Source organism: Neopsephotus bourkii, unplaced genomic scaffold (assembly GCF_033783945.1).
Source record: "Neopsephotus bourkii isolate Nb327-2 ecotype Australia unplaced genomic scaffold, CSIRO-AGI_Nbou_v1 NB_1763, whole genome shotgun sequence".
In the NCBI taxonomy this organism is placed as follows: domain Eukaryota; kingdom Metazoa; phylum Chordata; class Aves; order Psittaciformes; family Psittacidae; genus Neopsephotus; species Neopsephotus bourkii.
In genome coordinates, this window is record NW_026902237.1 from 462,597 (window position 1) to 486,492 (window position 23,896).

Here is a 23,896-nt window from a genome sequence, read left to right on the forward strand (position 1 = left end):
TCAGATGCCAATGTTGCCTCATCTTGTACAAGATGCATTTTTCAAATTAGATCAAAACATGGAAGTTTTTGTAACATTATAGCAAAGATGTGTTGCTCATTCAGAAGGTGCCAGAAAGCAGGGGTGACATGTGGGTGCTTTTGGTACCAGTTCTACCCACACCTACCACTTGTGATTATTTCTCAGAAATTCTAGTGCAAAGAGGAGCATCAGGAACAGCAACTCATACCTGAGGAGATAAAAAAGACAAGGCTGGGAGCAGGTGACTCTTCTGTGCATTCTGTATTACATTTCAGCATTGAAAGTTATGTAGGGTGGCAGTACATTTTTTAGCAGAAAACCTGACCAGTTGTGTTACTTGTTTTATCCTCTGTCTCACAAGGAAAATACAGTCTATTCCAACAGTTTATATATATTTGAGTTACAAAAGGTTTTATGTAAAGATGATAGAAACATGTTTGAAACAGAACTATGAACATGATTCAATGCTTAACTGATTTCCTAAATGAATGTGAAAGGAAACAGGTTGCTGCAAGCTTCTGCTCTCACTTCCTTGTGAGAGAGGACATAGTCGCTGTCCCAGAAAGACAGGGACTGTTGTGCGCACTGGTCTCGGGCAGTCATGGGTAACTGGGTGGAGAATGAAGGACTGTCCATCTTTGTTGTTGTAAGTACAATTTTTATTGTGAGTTGTGTCTAGTAAAATGTTCTACAGAAAGCTGCAGCATGCAGTTCTCACTGTGCCAGTGAACGATGCATCCGACTATGCTGAAACTAGGGCACCAGGTGCAGTGAAATGCTTCAAGGGAATAATTTTTAAGCAGCTCTGTCTGGTATCTCAATTGCTGTAGGCTTTATTGTCAGCTGACAACTGACTGTATGTTAACTTTCATTAGCTTTGTTAGAAAGCTTTGTTTATGTGTCTGGGGTTTTTGGATGCAACAGTGACTTAAGACAAATAACATTACATTTTACTTAACTATGTGTGCTTCAACAGAGAAAGCAATTACAGCAATCACCCTTTCTTGTACTTTTATAAACAAAAGTAGGTGTAACTGAAAGCACAGTGTCTTGATGGTATAAAATTTGTATTAGAGTTGGATTCCAAAACTTAGCAGAGATTCAGGAATCCTTCATTAAGACAACTGGTATTTGAATTGAGTTTGTATCCAGCTTTCATAGAGTGGCTGTGAAAGTAGGTTAAATTAATTCTGAGTAAGATCTGAAAGTACTGAAAATCCCAATCGCATTTGAAAGTGATGAAGAGGAAAGAAGGGCAGTCCTCCTTGGAGAAAACTTAGAAGTTAATTATTTTGTTTCATGTCACATGTGATACAAGAGCTATAGATATACAATTTTATAAGTGTATGTATATATATAAAAATATATAAAAGTTCAAATAACGAATTTGTTTTTAGAGACTCAAAGCTGTAACAAGGTCAATTTATAGGGAAAGAAACTAACAAAGTCCCTGAGAAAGAAATCAGCTAACAGGATATTTCACTGGAAGCCTTACCGAAGTGTTCTGCATTGTCCTCTCCAGCTTTACCGCACACTGACTAGGTATACAGTTGTTCAGTGCTTGATGGACAGCCACAGGTACTATTCATGTAACTCAATAAAACAAAAACACATCAGCCTTAATCCCAGCCTGTGATGCCTCCCCTGGCCTTAGCTAGAGAGCACAGATGGCTGTGAACTCTGCAACTCAACCCAAACTGCCACAGGGTCTCACAGCTTTTTTCAGAGGATTCATGTTCCATATGGGTTAACACCAAGAACTGTGAGAGACCATTAAGCATCATGCCAAAAATCTTGGTCTGCCAGGAATGCTGTCAGGCTACTGTACGTGGCAGTGGCACATTCTCACTTTAAATACATACCTAAGCATTTAATCCTGACATGAGGTTGGTTGGTTGGTTGTTCTGTTTTGCTTTGTTTTGTTTTGTTTTTTGAATAAGGATCTGGGGATTTCCTATATGCTGCCTTACCCTGAAGGAAATCCCTTCATTTCCCTGTATTTATTCCACAAGAGTAAGACATTTTCCAGATCTAAACTAATCTTAAGGTTTTTTACAGTGTCCGATGGGCCATAGAGCTACCAAAACATATGAGTTAGAAGGGATAAGGGACTGTAATGTCACAGTTTCTGGCATCCTTAAATTATAACCAGAGACTGTTTTTTCTCTTATTTCTCAGACTTTCTCTTCTCTGATTTCATTTGCCATCTACTAAATCTGATTAGACTGAGAGTGCACGATGCAGGTTGGTTTCACTATGGCATGTGAAATCAGTCAACCAGAATCAAGATGGCATATGCCCAGATTCACTATGAACTGTTGAGACAGATGGGCTTGTAGCTGCCTTAGATGGCCTTGAGAAGGGCTAATAACTTTACTTTCCCTAAAGGAACCTGCACTGTAGGATGTGGAAGTGTGAGAGAATAGTGCAGTACAGCAATGAGGAAGCTCAGTTTTGGATAGTCTAAACACTGCCCAAGTGCCTGGGTTGAGTATTTCCTGCTGGCTGATTTCAGACCTTCAGAGCACCCTATTCAGTTAGGCCCTACATATAATTTGGGCCATCTATATTTAGAATTCAAGTTCCTTTTCTTTGGCACAGCTCCTAAGTCTTCCTCTTACATTAACCTTACATAGGTTAATATGTCTGAGGAACTGCCATTTGGAAGAGGCCCTAACCTTTAATGGTGTTTGGAGATTCAACTAGACTTGCAGACTTAGCTAAACACCTATAATATAATGGTCCTTATATATGTCTAAACCCCTCTGGCTAAGCTAAAGTTTAAGCTACCCATTGCTGTATTTTTGTTTGTTGCCACTCCAGTACCTCTGAATGCACATATCAGAGCCAATTTCCACCATAAAAAAATTCTATTGCCCTTGCTGAATCCTATATACCCTGAAGGTACGCTTCTCTGTGCAAACAGGAGCACAATAAGCTAATTGACCATTAGCTGAACTGCGTAAATTCAGGTATATGATCCCTAACAAGAAACTGTAAAGCTATTTGTTCATTTCTCTTTCAGCTTGTATGGCTGGGGTTAAATGTCTTCCTCTTTTGGTGGTATTATCTTGCATATGATATCCCGCCAAAATTCTTCTACACCAGAGTGCTCCTTAGCGTAAGTATAAAACATATATTATCTTGGCGTAGACAGAACACATAGCATTTTTCTATAGTGTTATTTGATTGAAATAGGATAAAGTGGCTGGAGCAGCAGGTTCATGTAGGAGTTAAAAGTCACATTCAAGCAGATAAATGAATGTGGATGTCCAGTGCTTCTGAGCAGAAAGCTAGTATGAAAACAGAGAGATCCCATTCTAAAGATGTTTTCAGGTAACTGTTATGCTCCTGGTAATTAAAGTCATTGTGAATTGTGGCTGCTTTATTAAACAAAAGATGAATAAAGTATTGCCACTGAACTGTTGTGCAGTCATTTTCCCTTGCGATTATTTTTCATAGCATGAATAGTTTGCAAAGCTTTTAGTTCTGAAAAGCAATCAATCATCATTCACATATTCATCAAGCGTGTGTATAGTAGTAAAGCACTGAAGTGATCCTGAACCCTGGGCCATTCAAAATAATCCAACTGGCTAATGCAACATTATGTGTCCTACTACAAACTTCATTCCAAAGCTACTATAGGTCATAACCAATTGACAGAGAAAATTAATCTATTCACATATTTTAGAAGCTTGATCACAGACATGAAAATCAGTCTAAGCTTCAAATTGCAGAACATAACACCGTGTAAAAGGTTTGCAAAGCCATGGTTTAATTCTGCAAAGCATGAAATCAAATTTTGCATAGGGCCTCAGGTCTATGGATCAAACTCTGTCCTTTGCAATCATGGTGCAGTTGCCTTTGAAGTCTCAGAGACCTGTGCTTGGATAACTAGAGCTCAGTGTAACCCCAGTTCAGTAACTGAGATTTGAAACCTGAAAGTGTCCCAGTCAATGGAAGGAGAGCAAACATTATCTTTTCCTTTCCTTCATAGTGTTTGGATTGTTATTATCACTATCCTCTCCTTTCAAACAATCTTTGTTCAGAAGTCTGAAATCATTCAGGATAAGAAGAGCAACATTAAGGGAACATATTCCTAAAACATGAGGCAACATATTTCCTTCCACTTCTTTTACTGACAACAGAGAACATAAAACCGCTTCCCTCATAAACTGTCCTGCCTACTGTTACACCCCAGCCAACTGAAACTGCAGCAGTGAGACTTTCTTTACAGCCTTGGAGCAGAAAACCCTACTAATAGCTTAGACTAGCACCTGTGATTGGCCATTGATTGTCAGACGGGACAGGGAGCTTTTTGTGCAACCATATTATTTCAAAATTGGAAACAGAAGGTGTCTATCTGGAGGAATGTGTTGTACCTCCATGCGTGTCTCTCACTTGGCCAGAGCATGACTACTGTGGAATGTGAACGTTATTAATCAACTCTAGATCTCACATTCATGGAAAGTTATATAACTTTTATATAACAGATATAACACATAAATGGATTCTGTGCCTTTGTTCTGGACAATGTCTTAGGTAATGCATTTAGTAACAGCATCTCTCCAATTACAGCATGCTTTGGCTCTGGCAAGGGCCCCTGCAGCCTGTCTGAATTTCAATTGCATGCTGATTCTGTTGCCAGTATGTCGAAACTTGCTGTCCTTCCTCAGAGGATCAAGTGCGGTAAGATGAAGAAACAATTTCAAAACCTATGAAAAATAATAACCCACGCAGCCTTGCAAAGAAACAAGGGAAATTAATCCAAGTTCCCCAAATATACTGTACTTTGGGGATGTCCTCTTTTACAAAGCAGATAAGTCTGGAGTTTTGCTATGAGCAAGACTGAGATCTATATGCCAGATTAGTATTAGAGCTCTGTTGAGAGGTTTAGCTTTGAATTAGCCTCCTTTGAGTCTTCCCTTTTCTCTTGCCTTCTGGGCATCATGCTGCCCTGGATGCAAAGTCCCTTGGTGGTGCTTACATACCTTTGTCTTGTTTGGCACTCATGCAACACCCATTTATAAGGGAGACATTAGCCCACGTCTTCTGTCTTTGCATGTTCAGTTCTTAAAGTAAATGTAGTCTTTCACAGATTTTATTTCAGCTGGTTCATAAATTACGTTCTTTCTTGTCTGAGTTGCATTTCCACCTCAGGATGAAACAGTTTGCAGGACTTTCGAACATTTCTAGGTCCCAAATGCAAATGTTATACACAGTACTGAGGAGCCACCATTAAGGGAAGGACAGCTGATTCTAAGTGACAGCTGGAGAGACTTCCTATGATAGTACTTCCTGTGATAGTATTTCTGTGTGCAGCAGAAATAATGCACACAATGCATGTCACAGTGCAACAGAAAAAGCAATATTCTCCTTAAGCTCATGAACTGTCTCTCCAAATATGTAATGATTCCTCCTTTCTTTCTAGCCTCCATAGTATACATATGGTCAACAAAAGCAGTTTGCAGAGGTTGGTTTTAATTTGTAAATCTAGTATAAATTCTTTCATGCAAATAAGAAGGCCTGCAGGGAATGAAAAGCAGAGCAAAAGAGGAAGCAATAAAGTAGATGCAGTGTTCAAGTGTCCTTCATAGGGGAATAGAATGGGGTACAAAGTAATAAGAAAATAGTCAGAGACAACCCATGCTGTACCTCCATGCAGTACATATATTTGGGCAATTATTATGGATGAATAAATGAGATGTGTCTGCCACATAGTGCTCCTAAATTACATTTAGGAGTAAAGCCAGTGCCCTGGTCCTTTCCAGGCATAACACTTCAAAATATAAAGTTGGAACTATGCAGACCAGGCTTTCAGTCTTGTGCTATACCCCTTCCAATTCTGAGATGCTACAAAAGCAGACAACCGTACCCCCCATGTATGTAGAAGTAAAAAGAGTAGTAAAAAAACCTGTAGGGTTACAGCTAATCTTCCCTGCCCTGAGAAAGATCAGTTAGTATATGCCAACATCCAGAGCTGACTCCCCAGGATGCAAAAGTCAATAATGAACATAAATTTAGTAAAAGATATTGTTGATATTGGATGAATGCAACTTGAAGATGTTGATGAGGTTTTGATCATATAAGGCCTTCAAGAGGTCTGAAATAGATTCCAGTGGGGTTGAGCTGAAAGCAGGCTGGGCAGAGGTAATCTGAGGTCAAAGCAATGGAATAGCTCAAGGCACTTCTAAAGTCATTACTGGAAGATAAAAACTGGTTCCAAGGGTGGATAATTGCACTCCAGCCAGGACTTTATGCTGCTTGCCTTGAATTGCTCTACTTCTAACATTTATATCAGCTTTTCTAACCAGGATCGTCATGAAGCTGCCCCTCCAGTATTGAAGCTATAAAGTCCTGCCTTGGGCACTGTGGTAGTCGCTCAGGCTACACCCAGTTTGCAAGTGAGAACCATGCAGGGAACTACAGCTCCATTTCGGCTTAATGCCTGCCCCACAGCAATGCTGCTGATAGTGCTAGACTATGAGGAAGCACTCTGAGGATGAACAAGGAGGGGAGAGCATAAAATAGGACTGTTAGACTGTTGGTGTTTAACTTCAGTTGCTTTCTGCAACAAAGCTATACTCCAAGAAGGAGGTAATTTTATATCTCAAGCAAAACACACAGAGCCCAGTGTGCCAATGGTAGTGCCAGGACTGAGGTGCGGGGGTACAACTGCTTATGCCTGTTCTACTGTTGTCTCTAGTTAACTGTGTAATTGTACAAAAGTGAAATTCTACACAAGTAAAATCTGTGAGGATCTCTTAAGAAAAATCCTGATTTTAAAATGTCAAAACTGACTGAAAGGATAGTGACCTTTCCAACAACAATGTCATTGGGGTCATGGAGAGGGGAGAACTGTTCAAATCCACTGTTCAATAGGAATGTGCTGTAAACTCTTACCCTTTACATCCTGCCACCTAGCAATTACACACTACAAAGTTATTTATTATTAATTGAAAGAACAGATGTGTTGTCTTTGCATGCTTTTTATTGCTGTATTCATCACTGCTGTTAATGATTTTCACTTCTGAATCTAGCTATATCATTTTGCCATTGCTTTGCCTTCTGCTTAAACTGAAAGATCAAGTGGTTTTTTGCAAGGCAGTCAAGCGCAGTTGGCATTTCCTCACTGTGCTACAGTTTGTTCTGTAAACCTTTTAATTGTGTCCCAAGATACATGATACAGAGACGGCCAAACTTCTCCTGGCTGTTGTTATAGTCTATTGAAGTCATTGCAGTAGGCCCAGAGTGTTAAAGTTTGTCCTTGAAACCAAGGAGAGAACTGTTTCCTGCTCATCTATTTGTCTGTAAAGTTAATACTCATGGGATCTTTAGAAATGGACTGGTATGGAAAAGTAAGACTACTGCTGGTATATCTCCACTAAGTAAAGAACAAATCAGAACTTAAATTGTTTGCATGTTACATCATCCCATCTGCTGTCTTACTCCTGGATGGCTGGGATGATCAGCTCTACCCTATCAGCTGGGAATGTACATTACCTTACCCTGCCATCTATAATGTTAATGTCACGTGGGAGAATTCTCTCTAAATTTGTTGTGTGAAACATCTACATGGTTCTTGTGAGGAAATGTCTGTGTAGTGTGCATAGTGTTTTCTTCCCTTTGCCAGTCAGGAAAAGCAATATAAAGATATAACACAGGATAATCATGCTTCCTACTGTGTGAAGACAGAAAGTGCTAGTTTTACAGGAACTTAAAGTTATAGGAAAACTCCAACTGACTGCAGCACAATTCAGATGGGAACTGTTAGGAACCTGTCATTATTCTTAATGAAAATATAATTCTGTTTTTCTTAAGAACCAACTTCTTGAGTTTGTATCAGCAGAGATTTTTATTTCCTGTTTCTCTTTGGGTTACTCCAGAAACAAGTTGTAAGTCAATGCCCAGCAAGTACACCCCATATTTTGGGGAAGGAATCATTTCGTATTACTGACCGTAAGTGCCTAGCACATGAGGGGTGGGAGCTCCCTGAGACAGTTATATCCAAACTTTACAGTCCATTTCTACAATGTGAACCACAGCAAGATCCTGATGCTAGGTGGCAACTTGAGACTCTAGCAAAGCAGCCACCCTGCCATGGCAGACTGTGATCCCTCTTTCTGTTTATAACGTGATTCAACACAGATAGGACATATACTTTTGTCATACTGGATGTTTTTTCTCATTATCAAATACTTTGTTTCAATGGGCCATGTTAAAACATTATCTGTTATTCCTATATTCTGAAGTATGGAGGAAAATATTTTTGTCTGTATTTAAAAATCTGAAATTTTTATTAGCAATGCCACCAATTATTGTGCTCAGCACCTCTTGTTTTGCCCCTTCATTTAAATGAGTATGCATAGACATCAGAAATAGTCTTCAAATACTTTTTTCTTCAAACCAAAAGTGCTGCTCTACCCGTGTCAGAAGACAGCTGGACAGGAACCTCACCTTTCATAAAATGGTGGCATGGATGATCGCCCTTCATACTGGTTGGTACTCAAATGTTTCTTTGTTTATTGCTTTCTTGTGCATTTTACACAGAATCCAGACGGGATTTAAGTTCTCAAAGATAAGGACAGAGACCTTATTTCATTAACCCAAAAGGGTCAGCATGGGCCAAGGCTTAAATCAGTTTCCAAAAATTAGACCTCCTAGCAGCCTTTCAGTATCTGAAGGGGGGCTGTAGGGATGCTGGGGAGGGACTCTTCACTGGGGACTGTAGTGATAGGACAGGGGGTAATGGGTTAAAACTTAAACAGGGGAAGTTTAGATTGGATATAAGGAGGAAGTTCTTTACTGTAAGGCTGGTGAGGCACTGGAATGGGTTGCCCAAGGAAGTTGTGAATGCTGCATCCTGTCAGTGTTCAAGGACAGAGCCTTGGGTGATATGGTTTAGTGTGAGGTGTCCCTGCCCATGGCAGGGGGTTTGAAACTTGAGGATCTGAAGGTCGTTTTCAACCCTGACTATTCTATGATTCTATGACTCTACGATTCTCTGATACTATTCTGCAAATGGCAGAAAGCAAAAGAGAAGAAATAATACTTTTCTCCTGAACCCCCAGCACTATTTATGACACTGGTTAACAAAGGGTGTTTAACAATGCCTTGAAAAATAGATACCCTGGCTTTAATTCTTGTTTAGACTTATTTGTTAGTTGGCATGTGTGAAACAAATAATAGGAATGAAATTGTATGAAAGAAAAGGGCATAAAAAGCTTGGGCAGGCCATGGAAATGTTTTCCTATTTTATCTCTCATTTCCAAAACTAAGGGTTTTCTATATTTTCTTTCATCAAATTTGTCTCTTTTCAATGCAAGTACCTTACAAATCATACACCCTAGAACAGTCTTAATATCAATAGATTACCTGAGCTGAGCAGGTTCCCTTTCTGAGCTGTGGGCTTAATCTCACCACCACTTCACAGGAAAGGAGCAGGGCGGTGTAGTTAACATAAGGCCACAGAGGGGGTCTGCAGCAGGGATAGATTGTTTGGGGCTATTAGATCTACACTCATCAGACCCTGTTTTGAAGGTTAGTAAGTATCTGGGTATACAAAAGGGGAAACATTTCAAAAAGCTTTGTACGGCTTACCCCTGCAGTAACTTGTAGTGGAAGAAGAGTGAGACACCTCAGCTGTGCTAGGTTTATGTACACATCAGCTCAGCAAGAACACTTAATTATTATAGTTAGTTATTAGTTAGTGAATACAGCAATACAGCAGAAAAAAAGCAGCACTAGCAAATGTGACACACCAAAGAGATCCAGATTAACTTCCTGGCTCTTCCACAGAAATCCTGGATGATCCTGACAAATAATTTAAGCCATCCCATGCTTCAGTTTCCCGTGTATTAGGGTACTACTACTTGAACTGTTGGAACCCTTTGTTGAACACAGACATACTGGAAACTTCATTTTACTTCTTTCCTTTCCCCAACCCAAAACCATGTAAACTTCAGATAGTAAGGCTTCAGCAATAAAACACATCAGGGATGTGAGAACTTGTGACAAAGATGGTGAGAGTGGCACAGGCCTTAAGCTGTCATTGACAGATGTTATGGTTTCAGATGTTACTCAAAACCACTGAGTATTTGTGCTTCATGCTGATTTTTTCTTTCCTGTCACTCCCAGCAATTCACACCATCGCACACTTATTCAATGTAGAGTGGAGTGTGCAAGCACGTGTTGAGGAGAAACAAACCCTGGCAGCTGCACTTTCTAGCCTTGGTGATGGCCCAAATGAAAGCTATATCAACTTTTATAGAAAAACTATTGGGGTAAGTGATTTCAGGCTGTGAAGAGTCATTATTATATTTGTCTAGATAATCATATAAGACTATCGGAGCAGAGAGACTGTTTCTGGTGTGCACAACCTCAGTTTGGGCCATCTTGTAGCAAAACTTTGTATATTTCATTTTTCTTATCCGTTAGTAATATTGTTGTTGAATTTTGTTAGTCCTTCAAACTTTTTCACCTGGGGACTTCAAAATGTTTTTAAAACATTATGTAAAAACAAAAGGCCTGTAAAGCAGTCTTCTGACTACAGTAGACATGGCACACAGAAATATACACAGAAATCAAGGCAAAAGTTTTGAACTTGGGCTGCTTCTGGTTTAAAACCAAAACAAATTAAAACAACAAAATAAGGAACTTCCCCATTCCTCAGAAGCACTGAGCATCCAATGACTTCATCAGTTATGAGACCCACAGCTGCATGATGCCACTGGAAAAGACAGCTTCCATTCAGCTGCCTAAAGCTGGAGGTAGGACTCCAGCTCTTAACAACAGACCTGTGCAAGTGTATTCACCTTTCCCAAGCCTGTACTGTTGAGCAGTGGCATATTAAGAGACAATATTTGGTCTGTGAATCAGTGGAAGACCCTTTCTCTCTACTTCCACCTTAGTAAAGGTAAATTTGCAGTACAACAAAAATGCAGTAGGATTTTGGCATTGTTAGCTTACAAATCCTCAAAGGATGATGACTTAAAGACTTACAACAATGTAAAGGATTTGGTGAGTGAGACCAATGGATAATTCAGCTGTCTCTGCTTGGATGCAACTGCTTCCTTACACCACCGTGTGCAATTATTTCACAGAATCCTGTGGGGGGTCTATATGTGGCTTTCACATACTTGGCTGGTCTCACTGGAGTCATAATCACGCTGGCTCTCATACTAATCATCACGTCATCCACCAAAACCATCCGAAGATCTTATTTTGAAGTATTTTGGTACACCCACCATCTCTTTGTCGTCTTCTTCATTGGTCTTGTTATCCATGGTGCTGGGTGAGTATTCACACTTATCACAAAATACATAATAGCTACTGTATCTGAATGTAAAGTCCTCCTCACACATAAATATGGGGACTTGAGTCACTAAGCAGCAGTCATTTTTGATTGTAATAATGGGCCAATACAGGCTTTGAGAGCCATCAGGCTCTCACTGATAATGTGCAACAAGCTATAGAGATGCATGAGGCATTATAAGACTTCATACTTAAACTCACTGATACTCAGCTTCTTATGAGATTTTAATTGGTAAGCTCTTTTCCAAGGTTCCTGTTTCTAATTATTAATTTATCTTTCTTTGCTAAAAGGAATTGCATCAGACACATGCATTAAGGGGACCTGTATGGCACAGAGTCTTGGATGTTGTTTGATAAATGAAAGCTATGATAACACAGATTTATCTTTCAGACTTGGATGAACTTTTAATATCAGCAGCATTTTAGAATAGATTTTTAGCTGGTGCAGCTTGAATATAGGCGACTATAAGTTTCTGTAACTTCTAAATGCCAAACGTCTTTTTCCACTTCTAGCTCATTTTGTGCCTTCTTCTGAAATAGCTGAAAAGCCTAATGAAACAATTTTAGCTCTATCACACAATTTGAGCACTTATAAAAATTAATTTTAGTTCCACTTTATAAAACAGAAGTGTGCATAAAAAAAGAGGCTAAAGTACCCAAGCCACATTTCGTAGTTCATAATTACACTATATTGACCATTTAAAAGAAATTTTAGGTTCACTAGAAAGTGTGCTTTAAAAATGCCCAGCAAAAATGACTTTCAAAAACACTTCCTCTCAGTCCAGTAGTGCCAGAAAAGACAGAAATGAAAGTGCAACGGGAAGAGCAAAAATAGAAGGCAGATGAGAATTGCCACCAGCATATTTGTCCATTCCAACTTCCAAAACAAGAAGGATTGAGCAAAACCTGTTGAAAGAAAAGGTTTCATGTTTCCTGCAGCAAACATGATATTGTATTTATATAGCAAATGTTGACAAAATGTCCAAACTTGCTAGTAGTTACTACACAATGCTGTCAGACCTTTCTAGAGGTCAGTGAGGAGCATTTATTTCATAAAAGTTGATTTTCTATTTACTTGGATATTCAGTATATTTTCATCATTTTAATTGCACTGTATTGAAAAGACAAGCATTTGGCCAGAAATGGGGTTGTCAGAGAAGTTCAGTGATCCTTTGGAAAGAGACAAACACAGGAATATTATTATCTGTAGAGGGAAGGCTGCTTTCTAGCTGTGAACTTAGTGGCCTTGCTTATTTGGCCTTAAAGTCAAGAATGACATTCTGTGTTTAGAGAAAGTGCTAGTACACTAAAAATTATTGGACAGGTCTTTTACACTCAAGGAAGGCATCTTAGGTGTGCAAAGATGAATGCCATGGAGTAAGTATGATCTAACAGTCTCAAAGTAGCATGTTAGAGAGAGACATATATATATATATGTCAGTTGGAGACAGAAGGCTGTGTGGCATACCCATGTGTGTATGCATACATATATGTGTATACAGAAAGCTGAACCAAAGATAATAGAATTGAAGGGGCAAATCCTTGTCCATTATAAGCTGTTACAGCATTTTGTAGCACTGACTGGTTTTGTGCATGAGCTATGTGTTAAAGTCAAGTGTCCCAAACTTCCTGTCACAGTAAATGTAAAGAGGGGAGAAAACAGAGATGCAGACCACCCTGCCTTGGAAGAGAAAGTAAAACTTTAAGCTAAAAAAGAAGAAATGTTAAGGCTATACCAGTGAAAGCTTAATTACAGTACTGGAACACAATCTACACTGAGTAATAATGGAAAACAAGTCTTTTGTTTCTGTTGTACAGGGTACTGACACTGTCAGACCTTGAATGGAGCATAGGGTGAGGCAAAAACCCTCAGGCTCACTCTCCATTAAGCAATGGAGAGAGCAGTGGCAGGAAATGGGCTCCTTCTCTTCCTTTAATTCATACCAGATAGCAGCTCAGCTGGACCCGTTGTCGTTAGTGGGGAAGTTAGCTGCAACTCGTGATGCTCCTGGGGCAGTGTCGTGCCTTCCCTTTATTTTTCAGGCAGGATGTTAATCAATCCTTTAATGAGGAAGAAGTTCATTAGTAATATTTATGAGCAGTGCAATCTTTTAACTTTCAAGATTGAGCACATGCTTTTCATTAATCCCTTGAGAAATCTGTCACTTAGAGCTAGGCATACGTATGACTTCGATACCACATTTTTTTGAAACATCAGAAACAGTCTAGTTCACAGAAACTAGAGTTAGAAAAGCAGAAAGAGAAGCTACAGGTCATGGGAAGAAGGTATCAACAGCATTGTGTTGGCCGTTTCTAAGAAAATCAACAGATGTCAATCTGAATTTCTCTACTATGAACCTCGTCCTACTAATTGCCATTACTCTGGGGACTCTCACATGCTCCTGAGGTTGGCAGAACTCCAAACGGGCAGGAAATCGTGAACAAGATCAGAATATATTTTCCTCCCTCAAAATGAAAACTTTCAGCACTAGCTCTGCCGCTAGAAATACAGCTGGTCTGGAGCACTCAGGCTTCTCTATAATAAACCAAACTGTAACAGAAAACCCTAACTAAGTAAGAATATAGAGGCCAGATTGTCAGATGACACAAGCTGGTATAGCTGGCATAGCTGCTTTACATCAGAAACATCTGCATTCATCATTCACACCAACTGAACTGCTGTCTTCAGAGGGAGAGGAAGGGTGTCGTGGTGTAAGCCCAGCAGTAACTTAGAACCACGCAGCTGCTCTCTCACTCCCTCCTCCCCTTCCTCCCTCCGGCTCCTGGAGGGATCCAGAGGAGAATCGAAAGAATATAACACCCATGGGTTGAGATAAGAGCAGTCCAGTAACTAAGGCATAACACAAATCACTGCTGCTACCACCAATAATAATAATGATAAGGGAAATAACAAGGGAAGAGAATACAACCGCTCACCACCCGCTGACTGATACCCAGCCTGACTGAGCAGTGACCTAGCCCTTCCAGGTCACTGCCCCCAGTTTATATAGTGGGCATGACGTGCTGTGGTATGGGATACCTCTTTGGTCAGTTTGGGTCAGGTGTCCTGTCTCTGCTTCCTCCCTGCTTTCCCTCCTCCCTGGCACAGTATGAGACTCAGAAAGTCCTTGGTCAGAGTTAACAGTACTGAGCAGCCACTAAAAACATCGGTGTGATCAGTGCTGTTCCCAGGCTGAAAGTCAAAACCACAGCACTGCACCAGCTACTAAGAAGGAGAAAAATGACTGCTACTGCTGAACCCAGGACAAAGGGTCAAAGGAAAGGGCTCTCCAAATTTCTAAGATAACAAACAGAAATCATTTCTGTACTGGTCAAAAGGAAAGTGTTTACTTTGCCTGTTCCAAGTTTTGTTTTTATTGAAGAAAAAAATGTAGGATAACTCTGAGAGGAATGAAGTTTTCCTATTGCGACCACATCCTGGAAAGGGTTATGGATGTATCTCTCAGTTCCTCACCTAATGTTGTAATCAGTATTTTTCCCCACAAACTTTCCTCCCCATTGTCATCACTTTAATAGTAATTTTGTGGGTTGATTAGAGCAATAAAGCTGTATCAAAGCTGTAGCACTGCAGAAGTCCACAACTCCACTTAAATGGAGAAGTACATAAGTAGAAAAATAAGGGACAGATACCTTCATTTTCATTTAATTGCCTTAATGATTTTTATCTTTTTTCCCAGGCGTATTGTACGGGGGCAGACAGCTGAGAGTCTGGCTGAACATAATCCAGAGCTTTGCTACAAGAACTTCACTGACTGGGGGAAGAAGGAGTCTTGCCCAATCCCCCAGTTTTCAGGGAATCCTCCTATGGTAAGAGCAGTTGTCTTGATTGTAAATCCAATCTAAAAGGTTTACAGTTTTCTCTTTTTGTTAAGTAACTTAAGCACTTGCTGTAGAAAAGCACCTGTGTAACCCCATGTGCTCTTCAGTGGCAGAAAGTGCTCTTTCATTACATAAAGCCACAGATTTCAACACAATGGTTTATATGCAGAAATGGACTACTGACAGACAAACCACTTCCAATGTGCCATAAAATTAGCAAAATTAACAGGCAAAGCGAAAAGCAAATTGTATCTGAGAACTGTTTACCCAAAATGTCTTTTGTGGCTTGTGGGGATTTCTAGAAAGTGCTATAATCCAGATAATAAATAGTATAACATTATTATGGACTGATGATCATTAACAGAAAAGTAATGCCTTTGGAAATCTGACATTGAAACTTCAGCTCTCATTGACTAATCAGGCTGGTTGTTCTTTCATATTTCAGTCTGATCTGTTAACAGAAACCACATCTTTTTCTGCAGCAGTACAGCTCTGAGTCAATAATACATTCAGAGCTTAACTTCAGATTTCACTTAGTTATCTTAATTTTCAGGCAGAGGCAAAATCACTCATAGGAAAATAGCTTGCTCTAACTGTAGTAGAAACTGAAAAGCCAGTTGTGACTCTCAACAGAGAAATAAATTACCCCTCTGATCAGAAGTAATTTTGAAGGTGTCATATCCCTTAAGTGTTCTCTACTCTGGTTAATAAAGAAGCTAGATTACTTGAACTTCATATCTGCTCATAGCATTTCCAGGACTCAGTTTAATCTAAGTTGCCATCCTCCTCATCTGACTTACTTTATTCTGTTTACAGACATGGAAGTGGGTAGTAGGACCCATGTTTTTGTACCTGTGTGAGAGATTGGTGCGGTTTTGGAGGTCACAGCAGAAGGTTGTTATCACAAAGGTATGTGTTGACATTACATTGAACAACGGGCAAAACATTACAAACTTTTCCAAATGGTGCAGCAAAGTCAGCAGCTTCTACACAACAGTGTTAGCAGTGAAAGGAATGTTCTGGCTGCTATCATGATGCTAACATCTAACATCTGAATGTAGCCTGCCACTGAAAGTTTCCAGTGGTACTATCTACCCAATTCCCTATCTTATTATAGCCCTGTGTTTATGCCCCTGTATATTCATTAACACTGTGCTCTGTGCCACTGTGTAAGGTTCATCTGGAATTAACTGTGCAACTATAGATCTGGTGATGTGTTAAAAGATGTGCCAGTCTGACCTGTCCCTTTTGGAGTGACTGCAAGCATGGTCTGAAAAAATACTTCATCCAAAAATTCAGCATCCTCTGCAGTCTTTCATCTGGCTGTTAGGTGCTGTTCTTCACTCCCAGTTTTGTTGGGAACAAAGTTTCACCTGCTCTCCTTGGTCTCACAGCAGAGGACAAAGTTAGTGATGGAGGATCCAGTGAATAGTGATGACAGCCTTTTCTTTTTCCCTGCTTTGCTGTTTCTCCTCTTACTGTAGGTGGTCATTCACCCCTTCAAGACGATTGAGCTCCAGATGATGAAGAAGGGTTTCAAGATGGAGGTCGGGCAGTACATTTTTGTTAAATGTCCAGCAGTGTCTAAACTTGAATGGCATCCATTCACATTAACCTCTGCTCCAGAAGAAGATTACTTCAGCATTCATGTCCGTATTGTAGGAGACTGGACAGAGGGCTTGTTCAATGCCTGCGGATGTGATAAGCAAGAATTCCAGGAGGCATGGAAATTACCCAAGTATGTACAAAGAGTCTCCATGGTAAACTCAACCAAAACCTGTGACAGTTTAAATTTTGCTCAACCAGTTTGGTGGTACCCATGATACGATCCTTAACTACTTCCATCACATACATGAGCCTTAAATGTCTCTTTGCAGTTTCTTCCTATCAACCCCGCCTCTTCTTTTGCTGACATTTGGGTTGAAGTATTCAGCCCAAATGTGCATTGTAGCAGACAAAACAATTTTGTTACTTTAAATGATGTTAATAAATACTCAGTACTAATTTACTACCTGTACTTTCAATTTCAGGATAGCTGTGGATGGCCCCTTTGGAACAGCGAGTGAGGACGTATTCAGTTATGAAACTGTTATGCTTGTTGGAGCTGGAATAGGGGTCACCCCTTTTGCATCTGTACTCAAGTCTGTTTGGTACAAATACTGCCATGATGCGACCAACCTAAAACTCAAGAAGGTATATGTCCTCTTTCCCAGAACCCATGTCAATCGTTCAAGGGCCAACAGCCCAAAACAAAACAGGCCCAGCAAAGGTGATCTGGCTCCAGGCATGTGTGAGTCTTACAAGAGGAGCCCAATTACCTCACAAGACTAGAAGGCATGGAAGCAGGGGGGGTTAAAAGCAAAAACATCATGAAAGGAGAAATAGCCTATGAGCAAAATTATACACGCAAATCCTGACTGTGTCCCTGGGGATTTCCACTTGCAGTGGAGATACTGTTCAATCTGTGTGAAAAACAAAATGTCCAAGGCATTAACACTGCCTGTGCAAATATTGCATTACTTCCCTAAGCACAGAAAGAGCAACTTTATGTTAATAGAAGAGCACTGCTGCTATCCTCCTCTTCCCTCCTGCCCCTGGAAACTCCCTGTTTAAAGGTGTGGGGTCACACTTTCAAGTTGTGGTCATATTCAGAGAACAGAACTGGTTTTGTTACCTACTTTGATTTACCTTGCCTGTCAGCAGACAGGGTGATAGAGTCTACCTCTAAATCATTTATTTATGTCCTAACAAACTGTTTTACAAGTGGGGAAACATTATGAACTAAAAATGTAACCTGCCGGTGGAAAACAAGTAAGATATTTCCTTGTTCTTGCAGTCACTTAATCTGCTTCACAACCCTCCCAGTGTCAAATCTCCTGAATAGCTTTGATTCCAGCCTTTATCTCCATCGACTGAAGTGGTCAGCAATTTTCTACAAGATCTCTACAATCCTCATTCTGTCAGTGCCATAAAACCAGAAACCATAAATGCCTGTGTCCCCTGACAGCTCACTCTTGTCTCTTCCAGATTTATTTTTACTGGCTTTGCAGGGACACTCATGCCTTTGAATGGTTTGCTGACCTCTTGCAATCTCTGGAGGCTCAAATGCAGGAGAGGAACAATGCAGACTTTCTCAGCTATAACATCTACCTGACAGGCTGGGATGAATCTCAGGTAACTACACGGTGGAAAATATTGCTTCCATATGCACTGAGGTTAATGTTAGCAAGTCTGTTATGTTTTGATAAATGTTCAAATGGTTTATATCCTTGGCCTCCATCTGGTCATAGAGATTTTAAATGCGGACAAGTATTGTCCACCAGAAGTTACATGGGATCAGCTGCTAATGTGCTAATCCTTTCTCATTTACTTTGGCTGTGCACTCTGGGAAGCAGTCTTTCCCCATGGCAGCAACCTCAGCTGACCATACAAGTATCTCTTAAAACAGCTAATACTGCTTAAAACAGTTAAAGGCATTTGGGACACGAGAAGCTAATGGCACAAAGTTTGAGTGATGACAGCATATTGGTTTCAGGATTTTCCCAAGATCTCTATCTAGTCCCATGCATGTATGTTGCTAGGTCACTGGGGGGTACAAAGGAACAGCTCTTCCGTGAGCCACTTGAAAATGTGTGATTGAGTTAGGAAAGGTGCTCAGTCTGTTACTTTTAGTAATGTTTTATTTTACCTACATCTCACCACTGCAAAATTCACCATGTGCCTAAAGTGTTGTAGCTCAGCTAGGCACACATGGAGGGACAGGAGCAAGCTAGGAAGTTAATCACACATGCAGTGGAAAAAAACAGGAAGGAGAAAAGTCCCACTATTTTTGCTTGGGGAGAAAGTTCCCTGTTACTTTTTCTCCTGTAAAAGTGGTGCAGAATTCCTCAAGTCCTGAACTTATGCTCTTAACCACATCTTCTCTTCCTGGCTTAGCTTAGCTTAGCTAAGTAAAGGTGCAAGTTACACAGGGAGAGCGGACAAAACCTCCTCATATGGATCAATCCTTTCAGAGATCAAACTGGCAGAACTTCATTAAGGTCAAGGGGTCTGTATAATTGTACTTGAAGGGAAAGTTTTGTTTTAAATTAAAGCTTTATCTTACAGTCCTTAGACTAAACCAGTTCATTGCAAAAGAAATGTAATTAATTGCTGCACTCAATACTCCATAGCTTTAACTCTTGAGATCACCTGATCTGGGGAAAAGGAGTAGGTAGACACTGATAGTCAGGATTTTACCAGTGTTAGCTTTCCTTTCTAAACACCATATTCTTGTTTTGGAAATAATTCAGTGTGTAATGACATGTTTTTTAACAGGACATAATGCTGCCATATCTAACTCTGTCTTTACACTGCCCTTTGTGTTTAATTTCCCACAGGCCACTCACTTCGTAATGCATCATGAAGAAGAGAAAGATGTGATTACAGGCCTTAAACAGAAAACCTTGTATGGAAGACCTAACTGGGAAAACGAGTTCAAAACTATTGCAGGGCAGCATCCTGGGTAAATCTGTACAAATTCAGAGTGTTTATGGACCTCCTCTATCTAAATGCCATAATAGCACAGTCTTATTCCTTTGGCTGACAAAGTTTGAGGAGCACTTTTTTTCTAACTATCTCTAGGTATTTTATACAATCTAAAGTCTAGACCAAACAATTTTACCTACACGTTTCAAAAAATCATCCCTTTTTGGTGAGGTGCTTCGTGGAGTATTCAATTAGTAGTGAAGTTTAAGAAAAAACATACCCCATCATTCCAGCTGAAGTAGATAAGAATATCACGTGGTATCTAAATACCTCCAAAAATACTTCCTACCTCAAAAAACAAAACCTGAATATGGATGACCTTTAGCTGAGCACCCAAATTTATTACTGAAAAAAACACCCTCAGAACAGTTCCTTTCAAGAATTTGTGCTGTAAGCTATTGAAGCTTTATTTCCTTGATTCCACTGACATCAACTAACCTGTCTTTACTGACTTGTGCTGAGCTGAAATTTAGACCACCATTTGTTTTAGAAGCAGCAGTAAGTGCCTTTCAAGTTTTAAGGGGTTATAAGTTTTAAGGAACAGGCATCCAGTTCAACTTTAGTTCCTATAACTGCGAAAAGAACCTTGCACCTACAGAATGTAAGACTCATTCACATGAAGAACATCCAGCTGCCCCATACCTAGTTCTTGACCATATTTTCATTTTCTTAACAGCTCCAGAATAGGTGTTTTTCTGTGTGGACCTGAGGGCCTAGCTGACACACTCAACAAGCAGAGCATCAGCAACTCAGAAGCTGACCCAAGAGGAGTACACTTCATTTTTAACAAGGAAAATTTCTAACTCCCAAGCATATGGGAGGCATTCAGTACAACAGCTAAAGACTGGGTATCTTTTTCTATTTGGAGTGTGGGAAGGACAGCCCAGCTTCTAATGTCAGCTACACTAATGCAGATCTGTTTGCTTCTTGGAAAACATTTTGGTGCTGTGGTAAAGTGTCAAGTTTTATCTTAGGCAAGTTTGTGCTACCTTCTGCATGCTTGCAATTTAGTATAAATCTATTTCCTTTGTTTGTGTGAGGGGATTTCCACTCAATTAACTGCCTTTATCCTCATATTATTCATAATGACTGCTGAAGCATCTAGAAAGCCATATGCATTTGGGGCCCAGTTCAAACCGATCAAGCTTAATGCTATTAATCAATAAAGCAATCTAGCCTAATGCTTGCTACTGGGAGACAGCTTATTCTGTGTGCAGCCAGCCCCTAGAATGAGGGGTGTTCAGGAACAGTGACTGGGAAAGATTATTTCTTACAAGAGGAAATTTCCTTTGCACACCAGCATCTTTCAGGCTTCCAAATGCATGCCTATATGTCTGTCTGAGAGATAATACAGGCAGCTGAAAAGCAGCCATTCCTCTTTAGGAAAGTGGAGCACCAGAAAGAAACCACCTGGATTTCTGAGTGCCACCCCCACCCCAGCTGCTTGGGGATTGATGAGGCTGGATTCAAACCAAGTCCCACACCTGGCATCTGAGCCATTGCTCGGCTGCTTTGAACACTCAGTTTCACATCTTCAAATTCATGGTGCAATGATCCAAAGAAGAAAAGGCTTTGTGTTTTAAATACTGCAATTTCTGGTTTTTGAGGCTGAAAAATCTTGTTGCTAAATGATTTAATGGGTCTTTTCTGAAGCATTCTATTGTTTAGCTGTCCTCTTTGATGGTGAAACAGGTTTGAGAAAGCAATGATCACGTGGGCAGTAACTGGAATAGCTATGAATAAAGTTTCTGATGTGTACAAGACACCCATACACGCACAGTACTCCTGTATGTACATTACAGGTAACAGGTTCTTAAAGAAAAAGGAACTGAAACTTTTAATGCCAGCAGCAAAGGAGAAAAAAAAATGAAGGGGGGGGAGGAGGCACTAAAACCAACATCATAGAAATAAACGAAAAAACAAATGCAAAAAGCCTTGAAAAAGCCACACTTTAGTATAGCCTGTCTCCTGTTCAGCTTAATGACTTTTAAACTCCACAGGCAAGACCAGCAATAGCTCCTACACAGCATAAGACCTTGCTTGCCATATTTAAATATTATCCAAGCACTCCATGCTGCTTCTGAAGGATAGCTTACCAGTTCCTGTTTAACAAGATCAGTTTCTAGTGACTGCTGGCAAAGATCAACTCATGGTGGGGAATTTTTCAGTTCTTTCCCTCAGAAGGGTCATATTTAGATCCACAAATTTCTGTTTGAAGCACACCTATTAAATCAGAATAAGGGTTGGACCAGATGATCTCAGAGGACTCCAACCCTAACAGTTCTGTGATTCTGTGATAAACAAAATTAAAGAAACTTCCGTAGAATAAAAGTATTGCTACTGAAACATAATAAGGGTCTCAATCTGTGCAGAGAGCATTGAAATATATGCCTTTGATTTTAATGGAAACGTGTTCAGGCTTTTATACTGCTAAAAGTGGGCAAAGGAGAATTTCAAGGGGTCTAATAGGGACAGTATATTTATCATGTGAAGAGTCTTGAAGGAATGTATTTTAATTCACCCTAAACATTGCCGTGTTTATTCTTAAAACTCCAGGGAGCTATCTTGACTCAGCCAGTTGTAATGACACTCTGTGGCATGCTGCACACTGCTACCAGGGGTTGTTTGTCACTTTGAAGTCAGAAAAAGGAATTCTGTGCTTGTTAGTAACTGTCTCCCAAAAATGTGTAAAAGAATAAGCAGGTGAGAGCTTCTCAGTTTATTTCAAAGGTTTCTTATATTATATCCTGCTAATGTAACAACCCATGCATTATTAGTCATGGTCTGAGGTTTTTAAAATCTAGGATACATGAGGGAAATGGATGGATAGCACCAAAACCCAAACATAAGAAACAAATGAACTTCAGTCCTCCCCACTCTTCAGCAAAGCACAGAAGGATGTCAGTGATACGGTTTTAAATGCTACTGTCCGCTATAGTGGTAAAAGAGTAAAGCCCTTCCGCCAAATGCTTGCCTAGTCCATAGAAGTTCCCCAGATCAATGTTTCACTGGGGACCCACCTTAGACACAGACCTTTTCTTAAGCAACTTTTACAATATTTACATTAGATATAAAGCCCATGCCTGTGTTAAATTGTACACAATTGTGGCTGTGACACCAGCAGAGCTCCCCATTCACCTGAGGGAGATGGCTAGGGCAGCAGGCAACAGGTGAGCTTAAAGGACAGTCCTCTTTTGCGGTCAAATGCCACTGCTTGCACTGACCATTGCTGTCAGCTGGGACTCTTGCTGAAAATTTCCTCTTTCCAAGTGTTTGGGGATTTTCTCTCTCGGGGGAGGAAGAAAGGGTTCACTTTCACAATAAACTGATTCTTTGCTGTCAAACTGCTGACTCCAAATGGCCTGCCCTGGCAACAAAGAGTGGCTTCTCAGCTTTGAGAAACTGCATATGGTACTCAGCAGTTTAGGCAACACTGTCACCATGGCTGTGCTGCAGTAGCACCAGCAAGGTTTTCTGAAAGGCAAGGATGTCTCCAGGTAGCTTCTGTTCACAGCAGGAGGGAGCAGCATGAGGGGGATGGCAGCGAATGGTTGAAGGTAGGACTCCAGGGAGCTCCATATTTCATTGATGAGGGTCAGTCACCACCACAAATCCCTCACATCTTTACTTTGCTCCTGATACGTTGAGTGCCAAACTAAAGGAGCTATTGTGCTTGCTCTGGAAGAGCTCTGCCACTGCCCATGCTCACCAGGGTCTCTGGGCATCCTCCAGAATCATCCCCACTTCCAGTGGGATCTGAGCACTATGAGTGGCTCTCCCATTGAGGCTGTCCTTTAACAGTAACCTTTGGTCCTTGCTCTGCCTCATCTGCAGAAGTGACTCTAAAAGAGGTTAGGAGTCACTTAGCACTCCTGATACCATCAGCAGAGACAGGAGCGCAGCCTGTGCGACACCCACTGTTGAGCTCATGCTGTACCTGAGTTTACAAAACAGACTCACATCTCATCTCTCCTTCCATCCAGTTCCACAGATTCTCTATTCAAATGAAAAGTACTCTGCTGATGGCAAGAAAAGACAGGTTTTGGATTATTAAATTAACAGTTTTAACCAATGAAAGCAATTCAGTTCAAAGTGACTGAAGCAGTAAGTTGGTCTCACTTATGGCCTCAGCTCAGGATGTTTTCTTTTCCTTTTTATACAAAATCTTTTCTGTTTTCCCATATGTAAGTCACCT

The 23,896-nt window shown here is 40.3% G+C and overlaps 1 protein-coding gene across 5 annotated transcripts; it reads left to right on the plus strand.

Annotated features, from left to right (window-relative positions):
* Nucleotides 1-434: 434 nt before the first annotated feature.
* On the plus strand, nucleotides 435-22,471 carry LOC133225548 (cytochrome b-245 heavy chain). 5 transcript variants are annotated; one of them, XM_061378048.1, is made up of 13 exons: nucleotides 435-667; nucleotides 3,047-3,142; nucleotides 4,600-4,710; nucleotides 8,435-8,519; nucleotides 10,159-10,304; nucleotides 11,124-11,314; nucleotides 15,033-15,162; nucleotides 15,991-16,083; nucleotides 16,659-16,912; nucleotides 17,205-17,367; nucleotides 18,202-18,348; nucleotides 19,554-19,678; nucleotides 20,378-22,471. In XM_061378048.1, exons 1-13 carry the CDS (start codon nucleotides 623-625, stop codon nucleotides 20,502-20,504), a joined length of 1,713 nt encoding a protein of 570 aa, XP_061234032.1. In that variant the 5' UTR covers nucleotides 435-622; the 3' UTR covers nucleotides 20,505-22,471. The 5 variants fall into 5 exon arrangements, with proteins under 5 accessions (XP_061234032.1, XP_061234033.1, XP_061234035.1 ...); XM_061378049.1 differs by lacking the exon at nucleotides 4,600-4,710; XM_061378051.1 differs by lacking the exons at nucleotides 8,435-8,519; nucleotides 10,159-10,304 and having other exon boundaries at nucleotides 437-667.
* Nucleotides 22,472-23,896: the final 1,425 nt, after the last annotated feature.

Bases quoted from the DNA above. Each gene is read 5' to 3' on its own strand.
- LOC133225548 (XM_061378048.1), top strand. From the start codon at position 623: ATGGGTAACTGGGTGGAGAATGAAGGACTGTCCATCTTTGTTGTT. The intron at 15,163-15,990 runs GTAAGAGCAGTT...TTCTGTTTACAG, and splicing joins TTTCAGGGAATCCTCCTATG to ACATGGAAGTGGGTAGTAGG. The intron at 18,349-19,553 runs GTAACTACACGG...AATTTCCCACAG, and splicing joins CAGGCTGGGATGAATCTCAG to GCCACTCACTTCGTAATGCA.